This window comes from Pelodiscus sinensis, chromosome 14 (assembly GCF_052426305.1).
Source record: "Pelodiscus sinensis isolate ZL-2025 chromosome 14, ASM5242630v1, whole genome shotgun sequence".
Classification (NCBI taxonomy): domain Eukaryota; kingdom Metazoa; phylum Chordata; order Testudines; family Trionychidae; genus Pelodiscus; species Pelodiscus sinensis.
In genome coordinates, this window is record NC_143065.1 from 24,776,277 (window position 1) to 24,801,966 (window position 25,690).

At 42.0% G+C, this 25,690-nt stretch overlaps 2 protein-coding genes across 5 annotated transcripts in view; one reads left to right on the forward strand and one right to left on the reverse strand.

The window, feature by feature from the left end:
• Positions 1-25,690, reverse strand: part of FAM227B (family with sequence similarity 227 member B) — a 221,390-nt gene that overhangs the window by 56,149 nt on the left and 139,551 nt on the right. The window lies entirely within an intron of this gene.
• Positions 23,000-25,690, forward strand: part of FGF7 (fibroblast growth factor 7) — a 73,538-nt gene continuing 70,847 nt past the window's right edge. The window contains exons 1-2 of one of the 3 annotated variants that reach the window (XM_089782047.1): positions 23,000-24,159; positions 25,081-25,319. In XM_089782047.1, coding sequence (XP_089638173.1) covers positions 24,098-24,159; positions 25,081-25,319 — 301 coding nt within the window. In that variant the 5' untranslated portion in view covers positions 23,000-24,097. Of the gene's footprint in view, positions 24,160-24,728; positions 25,320-25,690 lie in introns of all 3 variants that reach the window. The other 2 variants (XM_089782046.1, XM_014579503.4) reach the window with 2 other exon arrangements.

A 25,690-nucleotide genomic window follows, 5' to 3' on the forward strand; every position in this document is an offset into this window, starting at 1 on the left:
ACCAGTCCCATTGGTGTAGAGGTGCCAGCTGAGATTTATTCTTCACACCTGGCATGAAATACAAGCTCTTGCCTTCTCTTCAATGGCACAGTTCATGCCAGGCCACCAAAAATAATTTTGTGCTATTTCTTTCATACACAACAATCCTGAATGTAGCTATTCTAACATCTGTGATCTCGGTAGCATTGGAATAACAACACACTCCACACAACAAGCTCCTAGAATGGATCAATAATTCTGTTCTCCTGGACATATGAGGAACAAGATCAGATGAGACCTGAGAGTCCTGTAGAGATGTTCTATGCATCACTAAGTCTATCACTTGGGACAGTACTGGGTGAACATGAGTTGCTCTCTTAACTTGCGTAACAGTGACAGGCATGTTCTCTACTTGTTCAAAAGTAGATTACTTCCTTCTGGTAACTATCTTGATGTTTGACTGGCAAAGGCAGCCTTGAGAGACTATCTGCATTGCAATGCAGAGTGTATTTCTGATACCTTATCTCATATGTGTGTCCAGAAAGCCTCAATGCCCATCGTTGCATACGATTAGCAGACAATGAGGTAATGCCTGTGTGTGGACCAAAAATTGTAGTCAGAGGTTGATGGTGAGTAAGAAGTGTAAACTTCCATCCAAATAGGTATTGATTACATTGCCAAATCCCAAAAAAGTTTCCCAGTGCTTCATGCTCGATTTGCACATAGTTCGTTTCTGCCTTGCTTAAGGTGTGTAAAGCAAAAGCAATTGGTCTCTCTTCTCGCAAAGGTATAATGTGTGATAAGACCACTCCCAACCATATGGGGAGGCATTGTAGGCCAACTGAAAAGCTAAGGATGGATCAAAATGTGCCAGGACCTCCGAATTTAGCCTTCTGCCAAAGACAAAATATAGAGTGGCATTTCTTTTTCAGACCGAGTGTTACCTTGATCATCTTGAGTCTGCTCAATGGAATGCAGATTTTTCTTTGGTCCTCCAGACCTCTTTTTTTGTTTGCAGGCATGCTCAATGTGTCCCTTTTTGCCACACTGTTGACACACTAGGTTCTTATACCAGCATTCTTATGCATGGTGACCCAGCTTACCACAACGGTAACATTTTTGGCTCCCCATTGTTTTGTGGGTAGGTTGTTGGGATACTTTATGCACCCTAGGGGGTGTACTGAGGTATTGCGCCACCTACGTGGCCAGTTCCATGGAGACCACAATATCAATGGTTTTCTGTAGGATGAGCTGGGCCTCTGATAATAGGCACTTCTGTATCGCTTCATTATGCAGGCCACACACTAACCTGTCATGTATGGTATCATTTAACATCTCCTTAAATTCAGTGTTCCGCAAGCTTTTTCAAATTTGCTACAAATTGGACAACTGTTTCGCTCTCCTTTTGGTCTCTTATATCCTATATCTTTCAGTGGTTTTGGAGCATAATGTGACCACAGGATTTCCACAATGTCACTATAAGATTTGATCTCTGGCTTAACAGACTGCATAGCAGAGAGTAGGTCTTAGTCCCTACAACACTTGAGAATATTGGCACCTTCTTTTCTTCCTCAGTGTCATTAGCAATAACAAAAAGCTCAAAATGCTCAGTATATACATGCCAAAGCTCCTCAAAAGGTCCCAGTGGCCCCGTAAGTGTAGCCATGATGCTGCACCTCTTTTTTTCCTCTTTTTCTCCTTCCTGCCTCTGGGATTCACTGGTTTTAGTTTGCACTGTCAGTGTAGCAGTCAGTTCTCACCCCCACTTTCCAAAACAGCAAAAAGGTTTGTTTTCTTACATTGACTTCTACTTCTTCTGTTGCTGGAGGCAGCACAGGTATCCCATCCTCATCGCCACTTTGTGTTTCAAGCAATTTCTTCCTAAACTCTGTAAGTCCAAATAATATAACAGAGAGCGGCAGAAGTTGCAAGTTCCAAATTATTCCATAACACAGAACTAGCTAGAACCAGCCAAAACCAGTTGGATTATCCTCTAATGACCTAACTCAGTTACTATAACAAGATTTAGGTCTACGATAACCCAATACCCAACAGTCCCCTGTGCCAGAGACTATTTGCACCATTCTGGTTTTTTCTACTCCAGACCTGTGCACTGGTGGATGCCTGGCATTCTTTTCCTCCCCACCTACAGTCAAAGTGAGGACTTTCCTTCTCTGCTTCCTTTGAGGATGAGGGGTGGGAGAAATTCAATCCAATAGCACATCAGACTAAGTTGGAAGTACTGACCTATTCTCTATTTGTTCGGTGACTATAGTAAGGAGAGAGCAAAGCACAGATCAATTCTCCTGCTAAGCTTTAGTTCTTGTGGCTATTATTGCAGGCCTGTTTAGGGGTATGGTTACACTGTGGTGGGGGAGGGGTTTTGGAAGAGATATGCAAATAGCACTCACATTTACATACCTCATTTTACGAGGAAGAAGGGGGCTTTCAAAAGAGGGTTTTTTTCCCCGATATTTGGCCCCATGTAGACGGGGCCAAATGGTGGAAAAGCCTTTTCTGGGAAAAAAAACAGAAGAAGGTATGCCAATGTGAGCGCTATTTGCATACCTTTTCCAACCCTCTCCCCTCCAATGTAGCTGTACCTTAGGGCAGGTCAGCCATACAGCCCACACTAGAAGCTGTTCCAATAGTCAAAGAACAAGCCATCCAGGACTGTGTAATTTGACTTGAAATAGCACACTATGTTGACAGGACTTATCCTAGGGCACTTACATAACATTTCTAAGGAACAGTGCTTTGCTGCTGGCAAGACTGTACCAAAACTTCAGGTACTTTCAAAAAAATGTTCTTGTGGGAGGCAATTGCTGCTCCTCTATTATGAATCCTTCCCATTCCCTTATTATGAACACTTGTGCAATGTTTGCAGTGTACTCAGCATAAGTTTCAGAAACAAAGGATAAACACTTCCAGCAAGTGCATTTTAGTATGCATTTGTTTGCCAACCTCCCTTCTTGGTTATGCTTAGGAGGACATTTGTTTTAAATGAGAACAAATTAATACACTCCCTGGTCCCTCCCCCTTTCTACTCTATGGAAATGTATCCTTCATACTCACAATTTAACACAAGATACGTATTTGTGGGAGCTCATCTTAAAATATTGGCACTAGATCAAAATTCCATTATTTTCACACGAGGGGCATATTTTTAAAAAACTGAGTCCTAGATGCAAATGTAAAATACAACTGTTTTACAGACATCCTCATGCTGGAGGGATCCTAAAAGCTCTTTGCTAAAATTCTACCACCACACTGATGGGCAGGTGGGGCAATTTCCTTGCTACTGATGCAGTCAACTCTTCTCTGGATATTGCTAAATATTTCTTGCTACAGATGTCTGAGGCATCAAAAATGGACCAGATTATTTCAAGTGTTTTCTAGGCTACAACTTCACCCAAGACTTAACACAGAGTCTCCACTTCCCTGCTATCTCACACTCCAAATCGCATACATTGAACATTCTGCTATATAAACAGTTACACAGAAAAACTACATTAAAAATGTTATGGTTGTAAAGTAAAACACTTCAAAGTTAAGAAATGACAGAATTAAGATTGTCCATATAACTTTAATTCAGCTCCCTTATGCATACGTTTTATGAGAGTGTTTAAGTACAGGAATATCCAGTATTTTTTCTACAGCAGAAATGTTAGATGCCAAAGGATATCCTGTCATTAAAGCTGAATTAATAGCTATCAAGAAGGCCATAGTGATTATTATACATACAAGGATACTGAAGCCAAAAGTGGTTAAGCAGAGCATGTGGAGGAATAAATTTAATCTCTATAGAGGATCTATCAGACTGCAAATTACTGGTAGGTTCTTCACTCTCAAGCCATTGGAGAAACTTGTGTGATGGCTGCCAATGTTGTAAAAGTTCTAAGAGCTCTCTCCTCTTCTAAACTTTCCTGGAGGAACTTTAGCTCTTGGAAAGCTGGCTCTTGTTCATGCTAACTCTTAGCTGAGAGGAAGCAAAAGACTGGGGACAAGGTGGACTGCTGGGTTAAAAGGAGAGAAGGATAGACAAGGATTTGGGGCAATGAGGAACCCATTTAAAGACAGCAAACTCAGGAGCAGAATCATGTATCAGCAGCACAATATTAAGACATATTAATATTAACAAAATATAAGTTAAGCTCAAATCAGCTTTGCAATCAAAATCATTTTTGAGTCCAGAAGCAGCTACTTGTAGCAGACATTCTAGAGTCAGCCAATGTATAGTTCACTGCTAACAATGCCATAAAAAAGGCATGATTTTCAAAAAGGGAATTTTACTAAAAATGTGGTTAAAAGTATGAAAAAACTGCCTGTCAACATTGTTAAATAACGTTTTAATAACTTCTCTGAAAAGCTGAATTATTTTATTCTGTGGTTTGTCAGTCAACTGTGTCCATTTTTAAAAATCTGGATGTGTCATGTCAACAACATGCCACGTTTTGCACATAGCATGTTGTATTTCAGCATGATACCTATAGTACATGAGCTGGTTAAATTATTTATTATTAAGAATTTTGATTAATTTAGCTATTTTATGAGTCATTTGTAAATCAGTTCTGGTTTCTATGGATATAAGTACAGGCAGTCCCCGGGTTACGTACAAGATAGGGACTGTAGGTTTGTTCTTAAGTTGAATCTGTATGTAAGTCGGAACTGGCATCCAGATTCAGCCGCTGCTGAAACTGATCAACAGCGGCTGAATCTGGATGCCAGTTCTGACTAACATACAGATTCAACTTAAGAACCCCAGGCATCCCCAAGTCAGCTGCTGCTGAAACTGATCAGCGGCTGATTCCAGGAAGCCCGGGGCAGAGGCTTCCTGTAGTCAGCCACTGGTCAGTTTCAGCAGTGGCTGACTTGGGGAAGCCTGGGGCAGAGCAGCTGGGGTGCTGCTGGGTTGGTCCAGTAGCGCCACCGCTCCTCGGCGCTACTGGACCAACCCAGCAGCACCCAAGCTGCTCTGCCCCAGGCGTCCTGATTCAGCCTCTGCTGAATCTGACCAGCAGTGGCTGAATCAGGACGCCTGGGGCAGAACAGCTGGGGTGTTGCCCGGTTGGTCCAGTAGCGCCCAGAGCGGCGCTACGGGACCAACTGGCAGCGCCCCAGCTGCTGTACCACAGGTGTCTGGAGCAAAGCCGAGGAGCACGGGGGCAGCGGGACAGCCCAGACGCGCCATGGCTGTCCGCTGCCTGCGTGCTCCGCGGCTTTGCTCTGCTTTGCCCCCCCCCCCGGTCTGCAGACCAGGAGGATGGGGGGGGGGGCAAAGCAGAGCCAAGCCGCGGAGCACGCTGCCAGCTGACAGCCCAGACGCTTCTGGGCTGTCAGCTGACTGCGCGCTCCGCGGCTTGGCTCTGCTTGGCTCTGCTTTGCCCCCCCCCATCCCCCTGGTCTGCAGACCAGGGGGACGGGGGGGGGCAAAGCAGAGCCAAGCCGCGGAGCGCCCGGCCAGCTGACAGCCCAGACGCGTCTGGGCTGTCAGCTGATCGCGCGCTCTGCGGCTTGGCTCTGCGGCTTGGCTCTGCTTTCTGCCTCCCCCCCCCCCGTCCTCCTGGTCTGCAGACCAGGGAGACGGGGGGGGTGTGCAAAGCAGAGCCAAGCAGAGCCAAGCCGCAGAGCGCGCGATCAGCTGACAGCCCAGACGCGTCTGGGCTGTCAGCTGGCCGGGCGCTCCGGGGCTTGGCTCTGCTTTGCCCCCCCCCCATCCCCCTGGTCTGCAGACCAGGGGGACGGGGGGGGGCAAAGCAGAGCCAAGCCTCGGAGCGCGTGGGCAGCGGACAGCCCTGTCCGCTGCCCACGTGTTCCGCCGCTTTGCTTCCTCTCCTTGGTCTGCTGGAGACCAGGGAGAGGAACCCCGTTCGTAACTGCGGATCCGACATAAGTCGGATCCGCGTAACTCGGGGACTGCCTGTGTACAATAAGTAGCTTGGAAGACCAAGTGTCAGCCTATTGGTTTGTGAACTATGTACTATGCTTGTTAGTTACTTATGGTCAGGAGGACCAACAGCATTATTGCCAGGCCCTTAGAGAAGGTGAGTGGGCAGATCCATGCTCCAGGAAAGGATGGGGCCCGCCAGCCCTCAGCACCACCCGGAGCACATTGTACTGAGTCTCTCCAGCAGTCCTTAGCTGCTCCAGCAGCAATTTAAAGTACCTGGGGCTCTAGCCATCACCACTGCTGCAGTAGCACTGGCTGCAGGTGGGAGTCCTTGGCCATTTTGAATCACTGGGCCCTGTGGTAATGGCCCCTTTGCCCTCCTGTCAGAGGGCCCTTTTATGGTGAGTGGTAATGAAAAATTGATATTATTTCTGTTCCGTGACTAAATAAACTTTTAACACAGTAGATTACTATCAAAAACTGAATAAAAGATTAATAGTGTCTGATGAATACTTGCATTTGCACACAAATACTTTTGTTGAAGTGGGAATGTAGATATTCACAAGAAGAACAAAAACTTGGTTGGACACGTTTACTGAATAGGTCAGCCTGGCATCTCATACAATGTCAACTCTTCTGTGGGTTATATGTTCCAGTCCATGTAAAGGTTTGGCTGGATAGACCAAAGTTGATCAAAGAAATGGCCAATGAGAAAGAGACTTATGGATCAGACTGTTAGTTTCAACAATCCTAGCTTTCATGCTTCTAATCTTTCTGCCAGCTGTTATCTTTGTTATCTGTGTATCATTATCAAACTGTTTAATTAGCTTCACTCACATAAAACAAACACCAAAGGACTCGCTATCTCCACACAACTAGCATGAAAGAAACAAGGGACCCCATGAGAGTTCTTTAAAAGTATCCTGCTTATGAAGGGTGGGAAAGCCAAAAACACCAGAAAAACCAGCAGATGTAAGAAAAGGCTGAGTATCCTTATACATCCTTTTTCTTGCTGCCCAGTCCAGCGATGTTCACATTCTCAGAAATTTGAGGCCCTTTGTCAATTTCACTGCCAGCTAGGAATGCTATTTTCTGTTTTCAGTTTAGATGATGCACAATAAGAATAAAGTATAAAATTTCACTTTTTTGTACAACTATCTATTGTTTTTGTAATTTAGGTTGTGGTCATGCAAAGAGAAGTTGCAGTATAAAATAGTTTCTTTGATACTCAATTGTAAACAAGTGAGTTTCCCTTAGGTTTTTTGTTCAGGTATGGAAAGTACTATGTATTCTGTGGAGAAATTTATCCATTGTGTGAAGGACCAAGGTGAAACTGTCAGGGTTGTTCTCCACTCCGGCACTCCGAGTACAGAAGGTGAGAGCCCACAAAAGACCTTAAATACCTTGCCTTTATATAGGCTCTGCTTACCAAAATAAAATAAAATAAAATAAAATAAAATAAAATAAAATAAAAAAACAAAAATAAAAACAAAGCCACAAACCTCCTCCCCAGGCTCACAGGCTCTGAGGGGAGGAGGGGGGGAAGGGCTGTCACCATCAAGATATTTAATCCTGAAAAAACAGGAAGGAATACTTTAATTCCTTCCCCAGGGATACCCCAAGCTCTTTTTCCCCAAGTGAGCTTGACAAAAGAAATAAAAAACACAGAAACTGTATCTGATAGCTGACCTCCCAGGCTAGGCAGGCACACAGATCTTCTGTTACCTTCCAGGACACAAGAATCAAATCATTGCCTTAAAAATATTATGTTATTAACAAGAAACAAAAAGATATCTTAATAAAGCATGCTTGATTGCTTGGTATTATAAAGCATCTAAGAAAATAACAGATCAAAACACCAAGAGCCATAACTCTTTGGACTGTAGCTTAAATATCATGAGTGGGGAAGGAAAAGCATAGATTCTCATAGTGAAGTTTAACCAAACAATAAAAACAAAGAAAAATACACTGAATATGACTAAATACACATTTTCTCCCTTATTTACTCATGATTCCTTCATGGTTCAGTCCTCTGTCATGTCCCGAATTCCTTGGAGGCATGGTAGTCATGCCTCGGTTTAAATCATTCTCTGTCTCCCAACTCCTGGCTTAAACTCACACAGAGAGAAACAGCAGGTATCTAGATACAATTCAAATTTCAAGTCTTCCCATTGTTTTTTCTGGCTTTCTGCCAATACCCTCTGCTAGCTACCTGAGTTTAACCCTTTAGTCACTGGGTGCTGGCAGCACTCCTCCTATCCAACAGAGGTCTTCTGAACCATTTAAGTCACTGCATCATAGGGGTTGCACGGATGAGGTCTGCTGGCAGCAAGGACACAGAGACATCTTACTCACTGGAGAAAGCATCTACACCCTGTCACCATATAGCCCAACAGGAGACCACAACAGGGGTGGAACATGTACAAGCAAAGTAAGGGCCTCAAACCAATCTTTACACAGAGCCAGTAGTAAACACAGCTGGTATAGAGGGGCAGCTACCACTATTCCAGCCCATAGTAAGTTGTTTCACTCTACTTAAACAGATAGCCAGGAATCATAGGAGCAGGGAGATGCCAGGATCATTGCCACTGGCCCTGGAGTGGGCATGTGGATTTCACATCCCACCACTTTGCACTCTACCTGCACAAAGCTCAAATATTTGGATTTCATGTAGGTGGAATAGATTTCAGACAGAATTAATGCTCCATTCTCAACTTGAGAAACGGTTGGACATAACTATCCTAAAAAGCATGGAAGTGCTTTAATTTAGTAATGTGACTGTTTCAATTGCAGGAAAGGTCAGGAGGTAGACCAGCCCAATCTTGGTCTATTTAAGAAAAGATTAAAAGTCTGATTCTGGCAAAACTCATTCTGGCAAAACTCATTCTGGCTGATGCCATAGAGGAAGGAATCCCCCTTCTGACACATAAGCAACATGGTTTCTTTAAAATACTATGGCAGTGCATCTGTGTATGGACAGATGAGATCCAGGTTCAAATCTTGGCAGCAGTAGTGTATGTGTCACAACCAGAGATGGGAGGGATGCTGTTTGGCTAGGACAGGAACTAACTGGAAATTTTCTGTCTGATGTGCATATTAAAGGATCCAATCTGTTTGAATTAGTAAGTACCTCACTCTGCTTAAACCCAATTATCTCAACTAAAGCAGTGCAGCTGTGGCAGATTTTCATTTTACTACAGTGGCTCTACATGCAAAAGGCACTCTGGGAATATATGTATTTGACCCGTTAATATTAGTATTTGCTCCTGGAACATTTATTCCTATTTAGCCAAAAGCTCAGACCCCAACATTTTGAAACTAAACAGTACATTTTTGCATCTGTGCCACTCCACATCCTTTCCTAATACCACAGTAGACTGCCTAATTGTTTTTTCTGGCCTTAAAAAAAAATCTATATGAAATTAGTGGAAACCAATGCAAAACTGATGCCCAGCACACAAGGGGTATGTCTAGACTGCATCCCTCTGTTGGCAGAGAGATGCAGATTAGACAGGTCGACATTGCAAATGAGGGAGGGATTTAAATATCCTGCGCCTAATTTGCATAAAAATGGTCACCATATTTTTCCGACTCAGCACTTTGTCGGCAAAAAGTGGCAGTCTAAAGGGTGGTCTGTCGAGAAAGAAAGCCTTTTCCAACAGATCCTGTAAACCTCCTTGCAGGAGGCATAAGGGATATTTCCCCCTCCACATATACACACTTTGTATTGTTTTACAAGTATGTAATTGTATGCCATACAATTAGTTGAAGAGGTTTAGAAAAGGTCTTTCTGCAGCTACTTTGTAAAAGTCAAATATAAAAATATGTAGTAGCAAATACTAAGCAGTTCTATAATCTCCAGTAGCACTTCATATTATTTTTCACTCATTTGTGCTCATTAATCCTATCTGCTTTAACGCCAGGCCTATACCAATAACAGCATGCCAATGACAAGATATTATAGTTAAACTAGATTTGTGGCAATTGTGAACAACAGATCATAAAAAAGGCATCAATGTTAAACCTTGGATGAAATCATGGTCCTCCTGTAGCCAGGATTTCACCACTTAAATTGAACAGGTAAATATGCCTTAACATTCTACCACATATTCAGACTTTTAAAGTGTTGTTAGTCCAAAGTGAATTATACATATTTTCTTTTACAGCCATCATTAGTATTGAGTTCTCCGCTCATCAGCAGCATGACTGTTTAGTATGTATATCTTTATTGAACTAAAAACACAAGGGCAACCTATTTAAAAACCGAATGCCAAAATATTCACATAGTTGAGTCATGTCCTTTTTATAATTTCCTATGCATGGCTCTCTATATACAGAGAGAGAAAACCAGATCCTCAGCTGGTTTAAACTGCCATAGTACTATTGAACTATGGGCCATTATTTGTACAGTCTGATATTATATAACATTATTACACACAAAAAACAGTGTTAATAGAACATGATTAAGGTTGAAATCAGGGCAGAAACGTCCACCTCCCAGACAAATTTCAAGTCCCTGTTCCAGTAATGAAACTAGAGCTTTTCAAAGAAAAAGACACTAGAATTTAATATTGATCAAAACATCATATTTTCCAGTAGCCTCATTCTCAGATACACCTAACCATTTTGGCTAAAGTTTAAAAAACATCTTGTGGCACACATCCAGCAATGATAATTACAGTCCAATGGTTACAGTTTTCAAAGTTATAATCAACTATAAACAAGGTCTTATAATGGGAAGTGCCAGGCAATCTTAATAGTAGATTATGCTAGCAGCACCAGCTATAATATTGAGGTAGGGCATGAAAAAAGGTGTAGACAACTCAGGAGAAGAGGTTATTAGGGGAAAGAAACTGGGACTGAGGAAGAATCTGAAAGGAAGATGGATGTTTGTACTCAAAGAATACGTCTAGACTGCAAGCTTCTTTTGAAAGAGATCTTCCGAAAAATCTTCTTTTGAAAGAGAGCGTCCACACTTCAAAGCAGATCGAAAAAGCGATCTGCTTTTTCAAAAGAGCATCCACACTCACTGGATGCTCTCACATAAAAGGTCACCCAGAACCACTTGTGTCAGGGCAACCGTTACTTCCGGGTGCTGTTACCTAAGGCTATCTGAGACATGTACTTAAAGGGACCCCCCCTGGACAGCCATTTCTCAGCTTCTGCTGCTTGCTGGCCTACCTCTGAGGGACGTCAAAACTTTTGCAGTGCGTGCTTTGGTTGCCCAGCTTTCTTGGACACCATAGGGTTTTTTTTCTCTTTTTGCCATGGAGCCAGAGTTGCCCCTGGGCAGGCGATGGCCCCACACTGCCATGCTGCAGCTTCTGCAGCACTTTCAGCAGACCATCATGACAGTCCTGCCCCAGCTTGACTCAGAGCTCAGCATTGAGAACCTCTGCCTGGATGTGGGAGCAATGTCCTTGCCCTCGTACCCCATGATTGAGAGGTGATTTTGGAGGCTGGAACCAGTTCCGACTGGTGGGACTGCCTCATGATTGAGCGGTGGGACAACCACCAGTGGCTCCAAAACTTCCGCATGCGGAAGGCCACTTTCCTGGAGCTGTGTGCCTGGCTTGCCCCTGCCCTCCAACAACAGGACACTCACCTGCAACCTGCCATCCCCCTGGAGAAGAGGGTCGCAATTGCCATGTGGAAGCTCACCACCCCCGACAGCTACCACTCGGTGCGATACCAGTTCAGTGCGGGGTTATGGAGGAAAGGCACTTTCGGTGTACAGTCCCAGCGGGGGGTGAAGGGGAGGGGAGGCTGGAAAAGGGAGACCCTCGGGAAAGGTGAATGGGAGTGGGGGCTGGAGGGGGAATGGGAGGCAAGGCCCAGCCCCGGGGGGGGGGGGGAAGAGGGTTGTGCCATCCCGCCCTCACACAGCCCGGCTGCTGGGGGGGGGCGGTCTCATAGGGGGTGGCTCCTGGGGTATTTGGCAGGGAGGAGGCAGGCATCTTGCAAGGGCTCAGACACCCCCTCTCATTCTCTGTTTTGTGTGTTTCTTCTGTAGGTGGTGAGGGCCATCACCTCCATGCTGCTGCACAGGATCATCCACCTTGGAGACCTGGACCACATCATGGCTATATTTGCTGCCCTTGGAATCTCAAACTGTGGAGAAGCGATCAATGGGACACACATCCCGATCCACACACCACACCATCAAGCGGCCTAGTTTATAAACAGGAAGGGCTACTTCTCTATAGTGCTGCAGGCCCTGGTCGACCATCAGGGACAGTGTTCAGACATTTCTGAAGGATGGTCGGGCCGGGCACATGATGTCTGCATATTTAGGAACTCTAGCCTCTACCGCAGGCTGGAACATTCTTCCCCCATTGGGACTTTGTGGTTGGGGATGTGCAGATGCTGACTTGCATTGTGGGCAACACGGCCTACCCACTGATGCCGTGGCTCATGAAGCCCTACACTGGCCACCTGGACCCAAGCAGGGAACAATTTAATGTGCACCTTTTTTTTTTTTTTTTTTTAATACAATCATAGAATAATAGGACTGGAAGGGACCTCAAGAGGTCATCGAGTCCAGCCCCCCACCCTCAAGGCAGGACCAAGCTCCACCTACACCATCCCTGACAGATGTCTATCTAACCTGTTCTTAAATATCTCCAGAGAGGGAGATTCCACCACCTCCCTTGGCAATTTATTCCAATATTTGACCACCCTGACAGTTAGGAATTTTTTCCTAATGTCCAATCTAAACCTCCCCTGCTGCACTTTAAGCCCATTACTCCTTGTCCTGTCCTCAGAAACCAAGAGGAACAAATTTTCTCCTTCCTCCTTGTGACACCCTTTTAGATATTTGAAAACCGCTATCATGTCCCCCCTTAATCTTCTTTTTTCCAAACTAAACAAGCCCAGTTCATGAAGCCTGGCTTCATAGGTCATGTTCTCTAGACCTTTAATCATTCTTGTCGCTCTTCTCTGTACCCTTTCCAATTTCTCCACATCTTTCTTGAAATGTGGCGCCCAGAACTGGACACAATACTCCAGCTGAGGCCTAACTAGTGCAGAGTAGAGCGGCAGAATGACTTCACGAGTTTTGCTTACAACACACCTGTTGATACAACCTAGAATCATATTTGCTTTTTTTGCAACAGCATCACACTGTTGACTCATATTCAACTTGTGGTCCACTATGACCCCTAGATCTCTTTCCGCCTTGCGCCTTCCTAGACAGTCGCTTCCCTTCTTGTATGTATGGAACTGATTGTTCCTTCCTAAGTGGAGCACTTTGCATTTCTCTTTATTAAACCTCATCCTGTTTACCTCTGACCATTTCTCTAACTTGCTAAGGTCATTTTGAATTATGTCCCTATCCTCCAAAGAAGTTGCAACCCCACCCAGTTTGGTATCATCTGCAAACTTAATAAGCGTACTCTCTATCCCAATATCTACATCATTGATGAAGATATTGAACAGTACGGGTCCCAAAACAGACCCTAGCGGAACTCCACTTGTTATCCCTTTCCAGCAGGATTTAGCACCGTTAACAACAACTCACATGCCTTTTTCTGGAAGACCACTTTCAGAAAACCCATTATTCCTCATAAATTGAGGTTTACCAATGTCGGGAAAACACCTGCATTTTCGATTTTCTTTCAAAAGAATGCGATTGCAGTGTGGACACAGGTGAATTTCTCAAAAACCTGGCCGTTTTTCTAAAAAACCCCAGTAGTCTAGACTCACCCGAAGAGAAGTTATTCCACATACCAACAGGAGCCGGGAAAAAGATTTAATTTGTCCATTGACTGTAATAACATCATATGGAGTTGCTGATGTCAAGCAACACATTCCGTAAAATGTGGTAAAAACATTCCGTTTTGTCTCCCCTTACCACACAGCTTCACCACACCATTGCTAAAGTTTTGTTTCCTTAGTTAAATGATGGAGGTGACAAAAGGATTCAATATATTAGATTCAAAGAGGTTAATATGGGATGCTTTGAGAGTTTGTATATTGGCAGGTGTACCTTAAGATACTGGAGATTCACTTGCTATTATATTTTGACTAGCAAAATATTCGTGTTAGGTTTTATTAAAAAACGACAACCATAATAGAATATTCTCTCTTAATTTTTAGGCATGTATGAGATTGTGAAACTGAATTTATGTATCTTAATACTCTGTCAGTATGGCAAAATGCTTATATTATTTTATCTGACTAGATGCCAACTGATAGTTACTATAAGAGTGCAGATATCTGAGCTTTAAAAGACTCAAGTTGTAAATTAAAGAGGATACAATATAATTTGCATTGTGAAACTCTTCACTACGACCACATTTTAATTAGGAATATAAGAAATTATTTGAATAGGAGGATAATTGTGCAGTTTCAATTAAACATTCTTTAATTACTCATTTGGGTAGTATTAGTAGAAGAAATTGATCTTCAAAGCAAGTCTTAATCCAGCAAAAAGCAGGCTATCATGTCTGCTCTCTGAAGAATTCAGACAGGTCCCAATTAGAAGGAACTCAAAATAGTTGTCTAAGATTAGAAGTCTAGCAGATAGACTAAAGATGGGCTTTTTATCATCATGGCAACAGGTCTTTTTTCTTGCTTTAAACTTTGGTAAAGAATTATTTTCTGTGTTAAAAGGCTTCTAATACCCATTTATTGCTTAACTAAGAGTAAATTGAAGGAATCATTATGCAATTCAGTACTCAGTACATGGATCATCACAGAGAGTTACAAAATGCTAGTTTGCTTGGACATATAAAATCATAAACAATACAATTGTATATGTGGCTGTTGATAATAGTGGTATTTAAATGTGTGCCTAGCTCTATTCCGAGAGAAACATAAGTTTCTCTTGACAAGCCTTTTCATATTATTACTGGCTAACACTATATTTTAATCATTACAAAATTTCTGGAACTACTTTTTTGTTCTTTAAGTAAAAACATTTCAACAAAGCTCTAGGAAATGTTTGCAATGAAGTCTTGCACAATGTCAGTTTTAATAAAGATGTTTTCTAAAATTAAAGTATGCTACACATCAAAAAAAAAAAAAAATAAACTATTTAAGTTCATTGAAAGTAGTATGATTTACCTCTTAAGTTCTCTGTTCAAAGTAAAATTTGAATATAGAAGGCTGTTTGGGTAAACTCTATATACTTCTCAAAACTGGCGGAACAAATCAGCTGCTATATAATGAGGCTAAATTGTTGTCCTTTGTGGACTATAGAATATCACTTCCAAACTTCTAGTCTCTCCACCTTCTCTAAAAGCCTTATGCTACAATATATGGCTGATGTAATCTTAAATTTTTGATAGCCCTACTCAGTGTGTCATGACACTATATCAAGGGAATGGATACTCCCTTAGGATTGCCAGTACAGGCAGTCCCCGGGTTACATGGATCCGACTTACATCGGATCCCTACTTACAAACGGGGTGAGGCAACCCCGCACTAGCTGCTTCCCCCCAGCAGACCAGGGAGATGTGAAGCTAGCGAGCCCCCCCCCAGCAGACCAGGGAGACGTGGAGCGGCTTTTCTCAGCAGACATCTCAGCTTGAGAATAAAGGACTGAGGGAAGTGAGGTGTGGGAGAATAAAACTGAGCTCTGGAGAAATGTTTGGCTAGAGTTTCCCCTACAATATGTACCAGTTCCGACTTACATACAAATTCAACTTAAGAACAAACCTACAGTCCCTATCTTGTACGTAACCCGGGGACTGCCTGTACTGGTAAGGAAGAGCTTTTGTAATTCTGGGCATTATGTAGGCTTCACTCAGAGGAAACCATCCATCTCCAAAAATGCTAATCCCTGGGATTCCACTCTTTCATGTCAGTCTGCCTCTCAAAAAAGTCAACTTCATGATGACCCAGTCTCCTGGCCAGCTAAGCCTGGACGTGTCTCCCTCAGAAGCCTATTTTAGGATGAATTAAGGTATTTCCTGCAGGGCCCCTAATCTTCCCTAAATAAATTCAAGAAAAAAAAATAATGGTAGATAATTCATGAAAATAAAAGCCAAATTCACTCATCAGATGAATTATTTGCTTTTAAGTATTCTAATACCTACTAGCAGTATACTTATTCCCAGTTTTCCTGAAAGCATAAATCCATACCATCTGACCAAAATCTGGACGTTTACAACAGCTGGCTAATAGATATGGCTAAGGCTTTTGGGTTTAGCTTTGCAAAGTATTTGAGGAAAATTGTAATTTTTTTTCAGTACACAGTTGTATCCAAGATTGCCACACCTATAAAATTATGATTTCAACAAATGATGTAAGAACTTCTCTCAACAATCATGCAGGGAGAGGCTGGAAGGAGTCTTACCTTATGTCAATGTATTTTAATCCACTCAACACCATAGTATTTAAGCTGAAAATTTAAATAGCAACAATTCCATACAGAAGTTGCATGTTCCCCCCCTCTATTATTTATAGAGGGTTCCTTATACTTTATCGTGAGAGATGCTGCCAGATGTTCTGCAGCTGTCATTATCAAGGAAAGGATAAAGAGCAAATAGATTTTTTTATTGCATCCTAAATCCTGATTTGTGATAATAGAGAGTTTTGCAGCTGAGACCTAATACTGAGAATGCACAACTCCTGCATCCTGAGAATTTTACCCTGGTTTCTATCAGCCAGGGAACCCTAACTAGTTTAAACTGTTGCCATAGAAAGCGTGCTGATCTCCAAGGAAAACAGGTTCCATCCCATCACAGGCTCTGAAGATTAGCAACAGCAATACCGAAGCACATCAGGAACAAGATAGAAAGCCATCAGAGTGCAGAGAACCAATGTGCTGTGCTCTCACTAGTTAAGGTTTCCTAGCAGGCAGGCCACTGCGTATTGGATCAATGGAAATGACTATAGCGACTTCACAGTCAAACCCAGTGGAACGTATTATAGTAGCCCATCCTGGAGACTAAGAAGATATGGGTCACTATGACTAACTGTGCATCTGATCAAAAAAGTTGCCCTTTCCTAGCTAGCAGAAGGTCTGTCTGGCTGCTACTATACTATTTGGGTGTCTGCTGTTTGATAGACATATATTCAACTGTCATAACTGGCAAATACAGCAGTTGCTTTTGATCTCCAGAATTTACATTGTTGCGACTTTCTACCTGTTTACACTGGAGGTGTTGGCATCTAGGTTGTTGTAAGGGCAGAAGGCTTACAGAGGTATTATGGAAAAGTAATAAGGGTGATTTGCTCAACCAGGTCAAGCTGATGTCCTTTCATCAGATAACCAAACAGTTGGACTTGCTTTTTGGTAAGGTCATTATATAGAAGGCATTTATTTAAAGCTGCAGCTTCATTTTGAAAAGGTTGTTATTTGTGGGCAAAGCGAGGAGGAAAAGAGGTGGAGGTTGTGGCCACCAGCCATATTAAAATAACTTCTGATTCACTGGTTATATTTATAGCTGGTAGCTTATTTCAGTTGCTTTTTAATTATATTAAATGGAAAGCATCAAAGATCTGAGCTGAAGAACTATCACTAAAGAACATATACTTTACAGAGATGGAAGGGATACATGCAGAAAGCTGCAGGTAGCCTCTGCCTAGAGCATGAGTTTCTCAAAATGCAATCTCAGGTATTCTATGGGTTTATATAAAAGTATATGCCAGAGAAATCACAAATAAATTTAAAATCCCTAAAAGAAAAAAAAGAAGGTTTTAAATGCTACAGATTGTTTTTGTCCAGCAAAGAACTAATAGCAAAATTCATGTGGAATTTTTTAAATGTGAAGGAAAATACAGATAAAATTTTATCCCTAATTACTTGAATGCACAGATTTACTCTTTGGGTGTTTCTAGACTACATGGTTCAGTCGACAGAGCCATGTAGATGAGGCAGGACGACAAAGGGAAATGAAGCAGCGATTTAAATAAATCGCTGCTTCATTTAAATCAAAATGGCTGCCGCGCTGTGCTGATCAGCTGTCTAGACAGTGCAGCAGTCTAGACAGGGATCTGCCAACCCTTCGTTGGCAGATCCTTTATGCCTCCATAGATATTTTATTCCAGTGCTTAACCACCCTGACAGCTAGGAAGTTTTCCTAATGTCCAACCTAAACCTCCCTTGCTTCAATTTAAGCCCATTGCTTCTTGTCCTATGAGGTCAAGGGGAACAATTTTTCTTCCTCCTCCTTGTGACACCATTTTAGATACTTGAAAACTGCTATCATATCTCCTCTCAGTCTTCTCTTTCCCAAACTAAACAAGCCCAATTCTTTCAGTTTTCCCTCACAGGTTATGTTTTCTAGACTTTTAGTCATTTTTGTTGCTTTTCTCTGGACCTTCTCCAATTTATCCACATCTTTCCTGAAATGTGTCACCTAGAATGGGGCACAATACTCTAGTTGAGGCCTAATCAGCACAGAGCAGAACAAAAGAATCACTTATGTTTTTCTCACAGCATTCTTGTTAATGCATCCCAGAATCATGTTCTTTTTATTGCAACAGTGTCACACTGTTGACTCATATTTAGCTTGTGGTCCACTATGACGTCTAGATCCACTTCTGCAGTATTCTTTCCTAGACAGTCACTTCTTTTTGTATGGGTGAAACTGTTCCTCCCTAAGTGGAGTACTTTGCATTTGTCCTTATTGGACTTAATCCAATTTATCTAAGGCCATTTTTCTAGTTTGTCCAGATCATTTTGAATATAACCCTATCCTCCAAAGCACTTATAACCAACTCCTCCCAGCTTCATGCCATCTGCAAATTTTATAAGCGTACTCTTTATGCCATTATCTAAATTGCTGAAGACATTGAACAGAACTAGCCCCCAAACTGATCCTTCTGGAACTCCACTTGTTATGCCCTTCCAGCATGACTGTGAACCATTGAAAAATATTTCTGAGAGTGGTTATTGAATCAGTTATGCATCCATCTTATAATAGCACCATCTAGGTTGTATTTCCCTATTTTTTTATAAGGAGGTCATGGAAGACTGTATCAAAAGCTTTACTAAAGTCTAGGTATAATACATTGGTATAAATGGCTGGTAAGTTCTTTTTAGCAATGGACCAAGGATCAGTGGCTAAGCTGATTTATCAGATTTGTCTGTAGCTTTCGATTTTACTCCACGTTATTAAGTAATGTTGACTTTTCCAGTGAATCTTGAGGGAGACGGGAAAATAGTGAATTTATTGTTCCTTTGTAAGATTGCTTATTTTCTCCAATAGCCCTCTATTAGAGTCTTATAGGATCGCATACCCCAACTATTTGGTATTAAACAAGAGTAGATTGTGAGATGCTTTGGATTGAGATTTCATCAACATAGCCAGTAGAACTCACCTCTACATCTTCTTTTCACTGAAATCAGACTCCACTATGTGACAGAGAAGGGGCTCTGGAGGTGGACAAAGTAGTTACACATGGCTTGGATGAGGCTTATTGGCAAGTGAAAACGCCTAAGTGAGTTGGAGGAGGCACTATTTGCATCATTTTCAAGGGTTCAGCCTTGCAATAGGCTATACTATAGGGCTATTCTTGAAGTCTACCTAGACACTTAAGATCAAGTAGAACTTGCCCCCTTTGAGGGGCAAGCTGGCATGACAAATAATACCTGTGCTAAAGTCTCTATTTGTTTCCTTTCACTTCTGGCTTGCCACTTCAGATATCAATGGAGATCTTTAAAGACTAGAATGGTTATTCAAGACATTCTCAACTTTGCACCTTTGCATAGCAGTACAGGTGGATGAGTGGTTCTCTCTTAGACCCTAAATTTAAAAGCTCCACCACAGACAGCAGGGGGCTCTCAGCTGAGTGCTCCATCTTTAGAATTCACTTTTCTTGGTAATTTCTCATGGCCCACTATTAGAGATCTTGTGGTCAAGTCCTCAGCAGATGTACATCAGCATAGCTCCATTGACTTCAATAGAAGTATGTCAGTGTATAGTAGCTGAAACCCTAGCCCCATTTTATTCAGTGCTTTACTGACTGATTTTCTTATATTCATAATCTTACTTTTCAAAAGTTGTGATTGATTCACTATTGGAAGTGCTTAGTTGTCACTACAAAATAAATTATAGAAATTAACACAATCAATATATCACAAGAGCAGCTTCCCCACTTCCTGTCCTAACCACCAAAATTCCAGATACCAGAAGAACCATTTGGAAGGAACTTATTATAAGACTATTCTATCACTGCAACAGGGACAAATTATTTCAATCCATAAATGCCAGGGATGGCACTCCCCAGGGCCCTTGCAGGTGAACTGTACTAAAAGCCACTTAAAGTGTTGAGTGGAACCATTTATGTTCCAGGTATTGTGGGCCAGGATGGGTGCATGCTACTGGGTCTCTCCTGAAGGAATCAAAACATGAGAATGGGCATTTGTTGATAGCATATAGTAGCACCAATTGGACTTTTTGATCATCTTAATTTCAGGATCTGGCCTGAAATCCACAATGATTTTGAATGGGTTTCACATGTTAGTAGGGACTAACTAGTCAGAAATCTTAGGTGACTGAAGACATTTTGTACCTTTTATACTTCCTCCCTCAATAAATAACTGCCATTATGGTGCATTAATCCATAAATGCAATTACTACATTATTATTAATTGTTCAAATCTAGAGTCAATTTGTCACTTAGATGTTTGGTCCTCTTTGTCGTTGTCCTTTCTGGGCTGGAGTGTGGTGTGGCTCTCATTTTCCTACATGAGCCTCCTTTTCTCTTCATTGTTAAAATGTATATTTGTAACAATTATAAAAATACTCTAAGGGTATGTCTACACTACAAAGTTAATTCGAACTAACAGACATTAGTTCGAATTAACTTTGATAGGCGCTACACTAGCGCTCCGCTAGTTCGAACTTAATTCGAACTAGCAGAGCGCTTAATTCGAACTAGGTAAACCTCATTTTACGAGGACTAACGCCTAGTTCGAATTAAGGGCTGTGTAGCCACTTAATTCGAACTAGTGGGAGGCTAGCCCTCCCCAGCGGCCACTCTGGGCACCACCAGGGAAACTCATCTGCCCCCCTCCCGGCCCCGGAGCCCTTAAAGGGACACGGGCTGGCTACGGTGCCCGTGTCAGGTGCAAGCCTTCCAGCACCCAGCCAGTAGACCCTGCACCTGGCACGGCTCGAGCCAGCCACCCGCTGCCACCCAGCCCTCCACCTCTTCCTGGGACCAGGCTGGCGACTCCCGGGAGCCTGCCCGGGTCCACAAGAGGCGGGCGCCCCCCTGGTTTAGTGTGGAGATCGTGGTCCTCATCCACGACCTCTGCACTAGGCACAGGAAAGTGGCCGTCTAGGGCAGGGGAGCTGCCAGCCTGGCCACCCGGGAGCAGGTTTGCATGAAAAATCAGGGTGGTCCACTGAGACCCCCGACCCTGAGCCCTGAGTTTAGAATGTCCGTACTGGGTCAGACCAAAGGTCCATCTAGCCCAGTAGCCTGTCTGCCGACAGTGGCCAACACTAGGGACCCTGGAGGGGATGGACTGAAACAATGACCGAGCCATTTGTCTCATGCCATCCATCTCCAGCCTTCCACAAACAGAGGCCAGGGACACCATTTCTACCCCCTGGCTAATACCACTCCATGGACCCAACCTCCATGACTTTATCTAACTTCTTTTTAAACTCTGTTCTAGTTCTAGCCTTCACAGCCTCCTGCAGCAAGGAGTTCCTCAGGTTGACTATTTGCTTTGTGAACAACTTTCTGTTATTAGTTTGAAGCCTGCTACCCATTCATTTCATTTGGTATCCTCTAGTCCTTCTAGTATGGGAACTAATGAAGAACTTTTCTTTATGCACCCTCTCCACACCACTCATGCTTTTATAGACCTCTATCTTATCCCCCCTCCGTCTCCTCTTTTCTAAGCTGAGAAGTCCCAGTCTCTTTAGCCTCTCTTCATGTGGGACCTGTTCCAAACCCCTGATCATTTTAGTTGCTCTCCCCTCTCCCACCCTCTCTCTTCCCCTCTCCTACCTCCTTTTCCCAGTTTCCCCGAGTTTTGTTCAATAAAGAGAGTTTCTATTTTTGAACACACGTGTCCTTTATTTTGTACATCAGGAAGGGGAGCTAGGGAGGGGTAAGTGGAAGGAGGCGAGGGAGGAATGGGGTACGAGCCCCCGATGGGGAGGACTGGGGTGGCTCTGCGGGCTGCTCAGGGTGGAAGTTCTCCTGAAGCCCCTTGATTGACCCCCCCCTCTGGATGGCAGCCTGCGGCAAGTGCAACCGGGCTGATGGCCGAGTGCTGTGATGTGCCGAGTGTGGGCACTCAGGGCACTCCAAGCCAGGACTGCTTTGCAAGAGGGGAACCCCTGAGAACTGTCTGTCCGGGGTGGGGATCGGGTCCCTTTAAGCACAGCCCTCGGCTAGCTTGAGGCAGCAGCTCCACACTCTAAGTCCTAATCTGATGCTCTGCCGGCACTGCTTCCGGCCATCCTTAACCTCAGTTCAGGGTCCACTCAGTGTGGATATGCTAGTTTGAATTAGCAAAACGCTAATTCGAACTAATTTTTAAGTCTAGATGCATTAGTTCAAATTAGCTTAGTTTGAATTAACTAATTTGAACTAAGTTAGTTCGAATTAGTGCTGTAATGTAGACATACCCTAAGAGAGTTAGAAAATAATTTTCCTTCACTAGTATGGAAGTATTTTCATGTAAATAATTTTTCTTTCAGGTAATAATAATAAAATAGAATTCCTGGGGTTCTACTCTCATACTCTACTTTGAGTAAATCTCACTGATATCAAGTGAGCACCTAGGGAGTGCTCCAAGGGAACTCTGAGAAGAGCTGAAGCATCAGAACTTTGTGAAGGGAAGTTACTCATATCCTCTGAGTTTGCATGTGGTTTGGGAAGATGGGAGGGCAAGCAGGGTGACATAGGGTCCTCTGATTTCTCCCACCGGTGAGTAATTTGAAACACTCCAAAGTCATGAATCATTAAACCCTTCTCACCATTAAGTGGCATACATTATCTCTTACTGTTCTTAATGGCTATTAACTAGCTCAAGTTTTCAATCAAGTTTAAGAATTCCAATACACTAAATTATTCCCCACCTCTCCTGAGAAAGTTGTGGATCAGGGTACCCATAGCTATGTTACAATTACAATACTATTTTCAGAAATCTACAAATACAGGTAAGCAATTTCCTGTTTAGGACAGTGCATTATAAGATTTTTCCATTCCTGTTTTCTAAAGTATTGCAGAGATGTCCTGTAAGATAAAGAATAGAATCAAACAAGATTAAGAGGCTTGCTATGCTTAATGAATACCAGAGTTTCAACATGTTTTGTAATTGCTGGATTTCACCAAAATCACAAGAAGATTTTAAGGATGACATGGAGCAGAGATTTTTGGACAGCAGACTCATGCCAAAAGTAGAAAACAAATATGTAGAAACAGCATAATAGGTAGCTGTTATATTTGCCTCCCCAAAACTTAAGCCTTTAGATGCACGCTAATGTGTGCTAATAATGTGCTAATATGGATAACATCTGTACCACTGCAGCTTTTAAATCTTATGCTGCAATTTCTAGTAAGTATTCATTGGGGGAAAATTTGGAATATCATTATTACATTTTTCTCCAGGTGCTGAAAAAGGTCTAGACTGAATGCTAGATTTAGAACATACATTGCACTTTGTCCACCACAGTCATGAAATAGGCACCTTCTGTATTTTGTATGCAGTTGTTCCTTATTTACACGTCTACAATACAAAACACGACACACAATCCATAATAGACACCATGCCTCCCACTTTCACTAAATAATGCATCCAAGTATTTCAGATATCTAAAGGGAAAGTCTGTAAGAAAAGTATGTAGCCATTAATCTGTATAAACGATTTGGAGGAGAAATGCATGTGTGCATTTAAGGGAATACTGAACTAAATCAAAGAAAAGAAACATTTTAACTGACATGAAAATAAATGTTACCCAGTGATCACAGAAATCTGTTTCTGGAAAGTAGGTACATACTTGGAGATTTAAAGCATAAAGTATGTTTATAGCTCCCTCTGATGACCATTGGACACTACACAACATAAGTCTTCTTTTATTTTTGTTCATGCATTCAACTGACAGCTGACTGGTTAAATTCTAATTGCTTCCAAGTGAGGTCAGCAAAGGTATTTATCGAAAAGAACTGAACAACAGGCTCAACACATACACGCGCATGCACAAGCACATACACACACCACAACTCTTGCGTGTTGATTTATGGAAACAATTATAATTCTGCTGAAGACTTTCTGAGCTAAGAAAGTTTGTAGCTACGGCAGAGAGTCTCATGTTGCAAAAGGCAGACAACAGAAATGGAATACTTGTATACCCAGCTGTTATCAGGAACAAGTAAGTTATCTATCCTTTAAAAGTATGTTCAAGGCATTGTAACAACTAATAACTTTTTCAGTTTTCTTGATTGATGTATGTTAGAATAAACCTTCTTGACATTTTCCTTAAACATCTACAAGTAACTGAATTATGTATAATATATAAAAATAGAGTCCCATGAACATTCGGTCTGTCTTTACATTTAAACTAGAGAAGTGTGGGCAGTTCTCTAGGAAGAATGTGGCTAACTCCAAAGGTATAGGCATGAAGTAATCAAATGTAAGAGATGCAATAGCAGTCTACTTAGTTCAGTAGCTCAGCTAAATCAATAGTTTTCTTTTTGAAAGCCTTATTACTGAAGTACAAAGAGAGAATTGTACATAGTTCAAATGAGTGCTGCTATCAAGATCTCATAGTAGATATGTCTTGCATGTGGGCTTGTGTATATTTTTTAAGACGTTAACAGTGTCACTGCATAAAGCTAAAAAGGTTTTTTTGCTATGCTACAGTAGTCATACAGCATATATTACAGTTGCACACGTGTAACAATTGACCATAAAAATTTATCCATGACACTTTTCTCATAGATCTTTTACTTTCAGTGCAAGCAGCAAAATCAAGTAGTACAGAAGGTCATGACAGCCAAGGTTATTATAACCTGTTTCTTTAAAGGATATCCTGACTGAAAAGATATTTAAGGAGCTATCCTGTTTCAACATCAGTAACTATTAAGGAATAAGGATCAGAATTCTGGAAGAGGAAGCAATCTCAATTAAATCAATCTACAACTCGTTGTAAAGACAGAAGGCAGGTCAATGACCTAGAAGCAACGATCTACGTGAGATTTAATTTTCATTATGTTGTTCATGAACACCCAGAACACTGCACTATAATGCACAAATGGATACTGACATGGATCCTGCCAACTTTGCTCTACAGATCATATTTTTACATTATCTTTCTAGTGGGCACTATATCTTTAGCTTGCAATGACATGACTCCAGAGCAAATGGCTACAAATGTGAACTGTTCCAGCCCGGAACGACATACCAGAAGCTATGATTATATGGAAGGAGGGGATGTAAGAGTAAGAAGACTTTTCTGTCGAACACAGTGGTACATGAGGATTGATAAACAAGGCAAAATAAAAGGGACACGAGAAGCAAACAACAACTACAGTAAGTAATGTCTCTGCATTTGAAATTTGTATTGAAAGATTTTAAAATGTGGCTTTTTATCCCTTCATTTATGATGCTTTCACAATAATTTTGTAAAGTACAGTGACCATTCTATTAGACATGTTTTCCAATTAATCATGCAGCAGGACATTTGGTATTGATTTTGAAATGCGTCACTTTAAATAATACGTTACCAGTATGTTGTAGATCTACCAATGTATTAGTTACAGCTGGTAGCTATTAGCAAACAGAGAGCGTATTTTAACAAGTGAATTAAGGTTGTACATCTGCAAAAATATAACCACAAACTCTATGCTCATAAAGTACTTATAAAACATTAAACCACATTTATATAGGACGCAAATGATCTA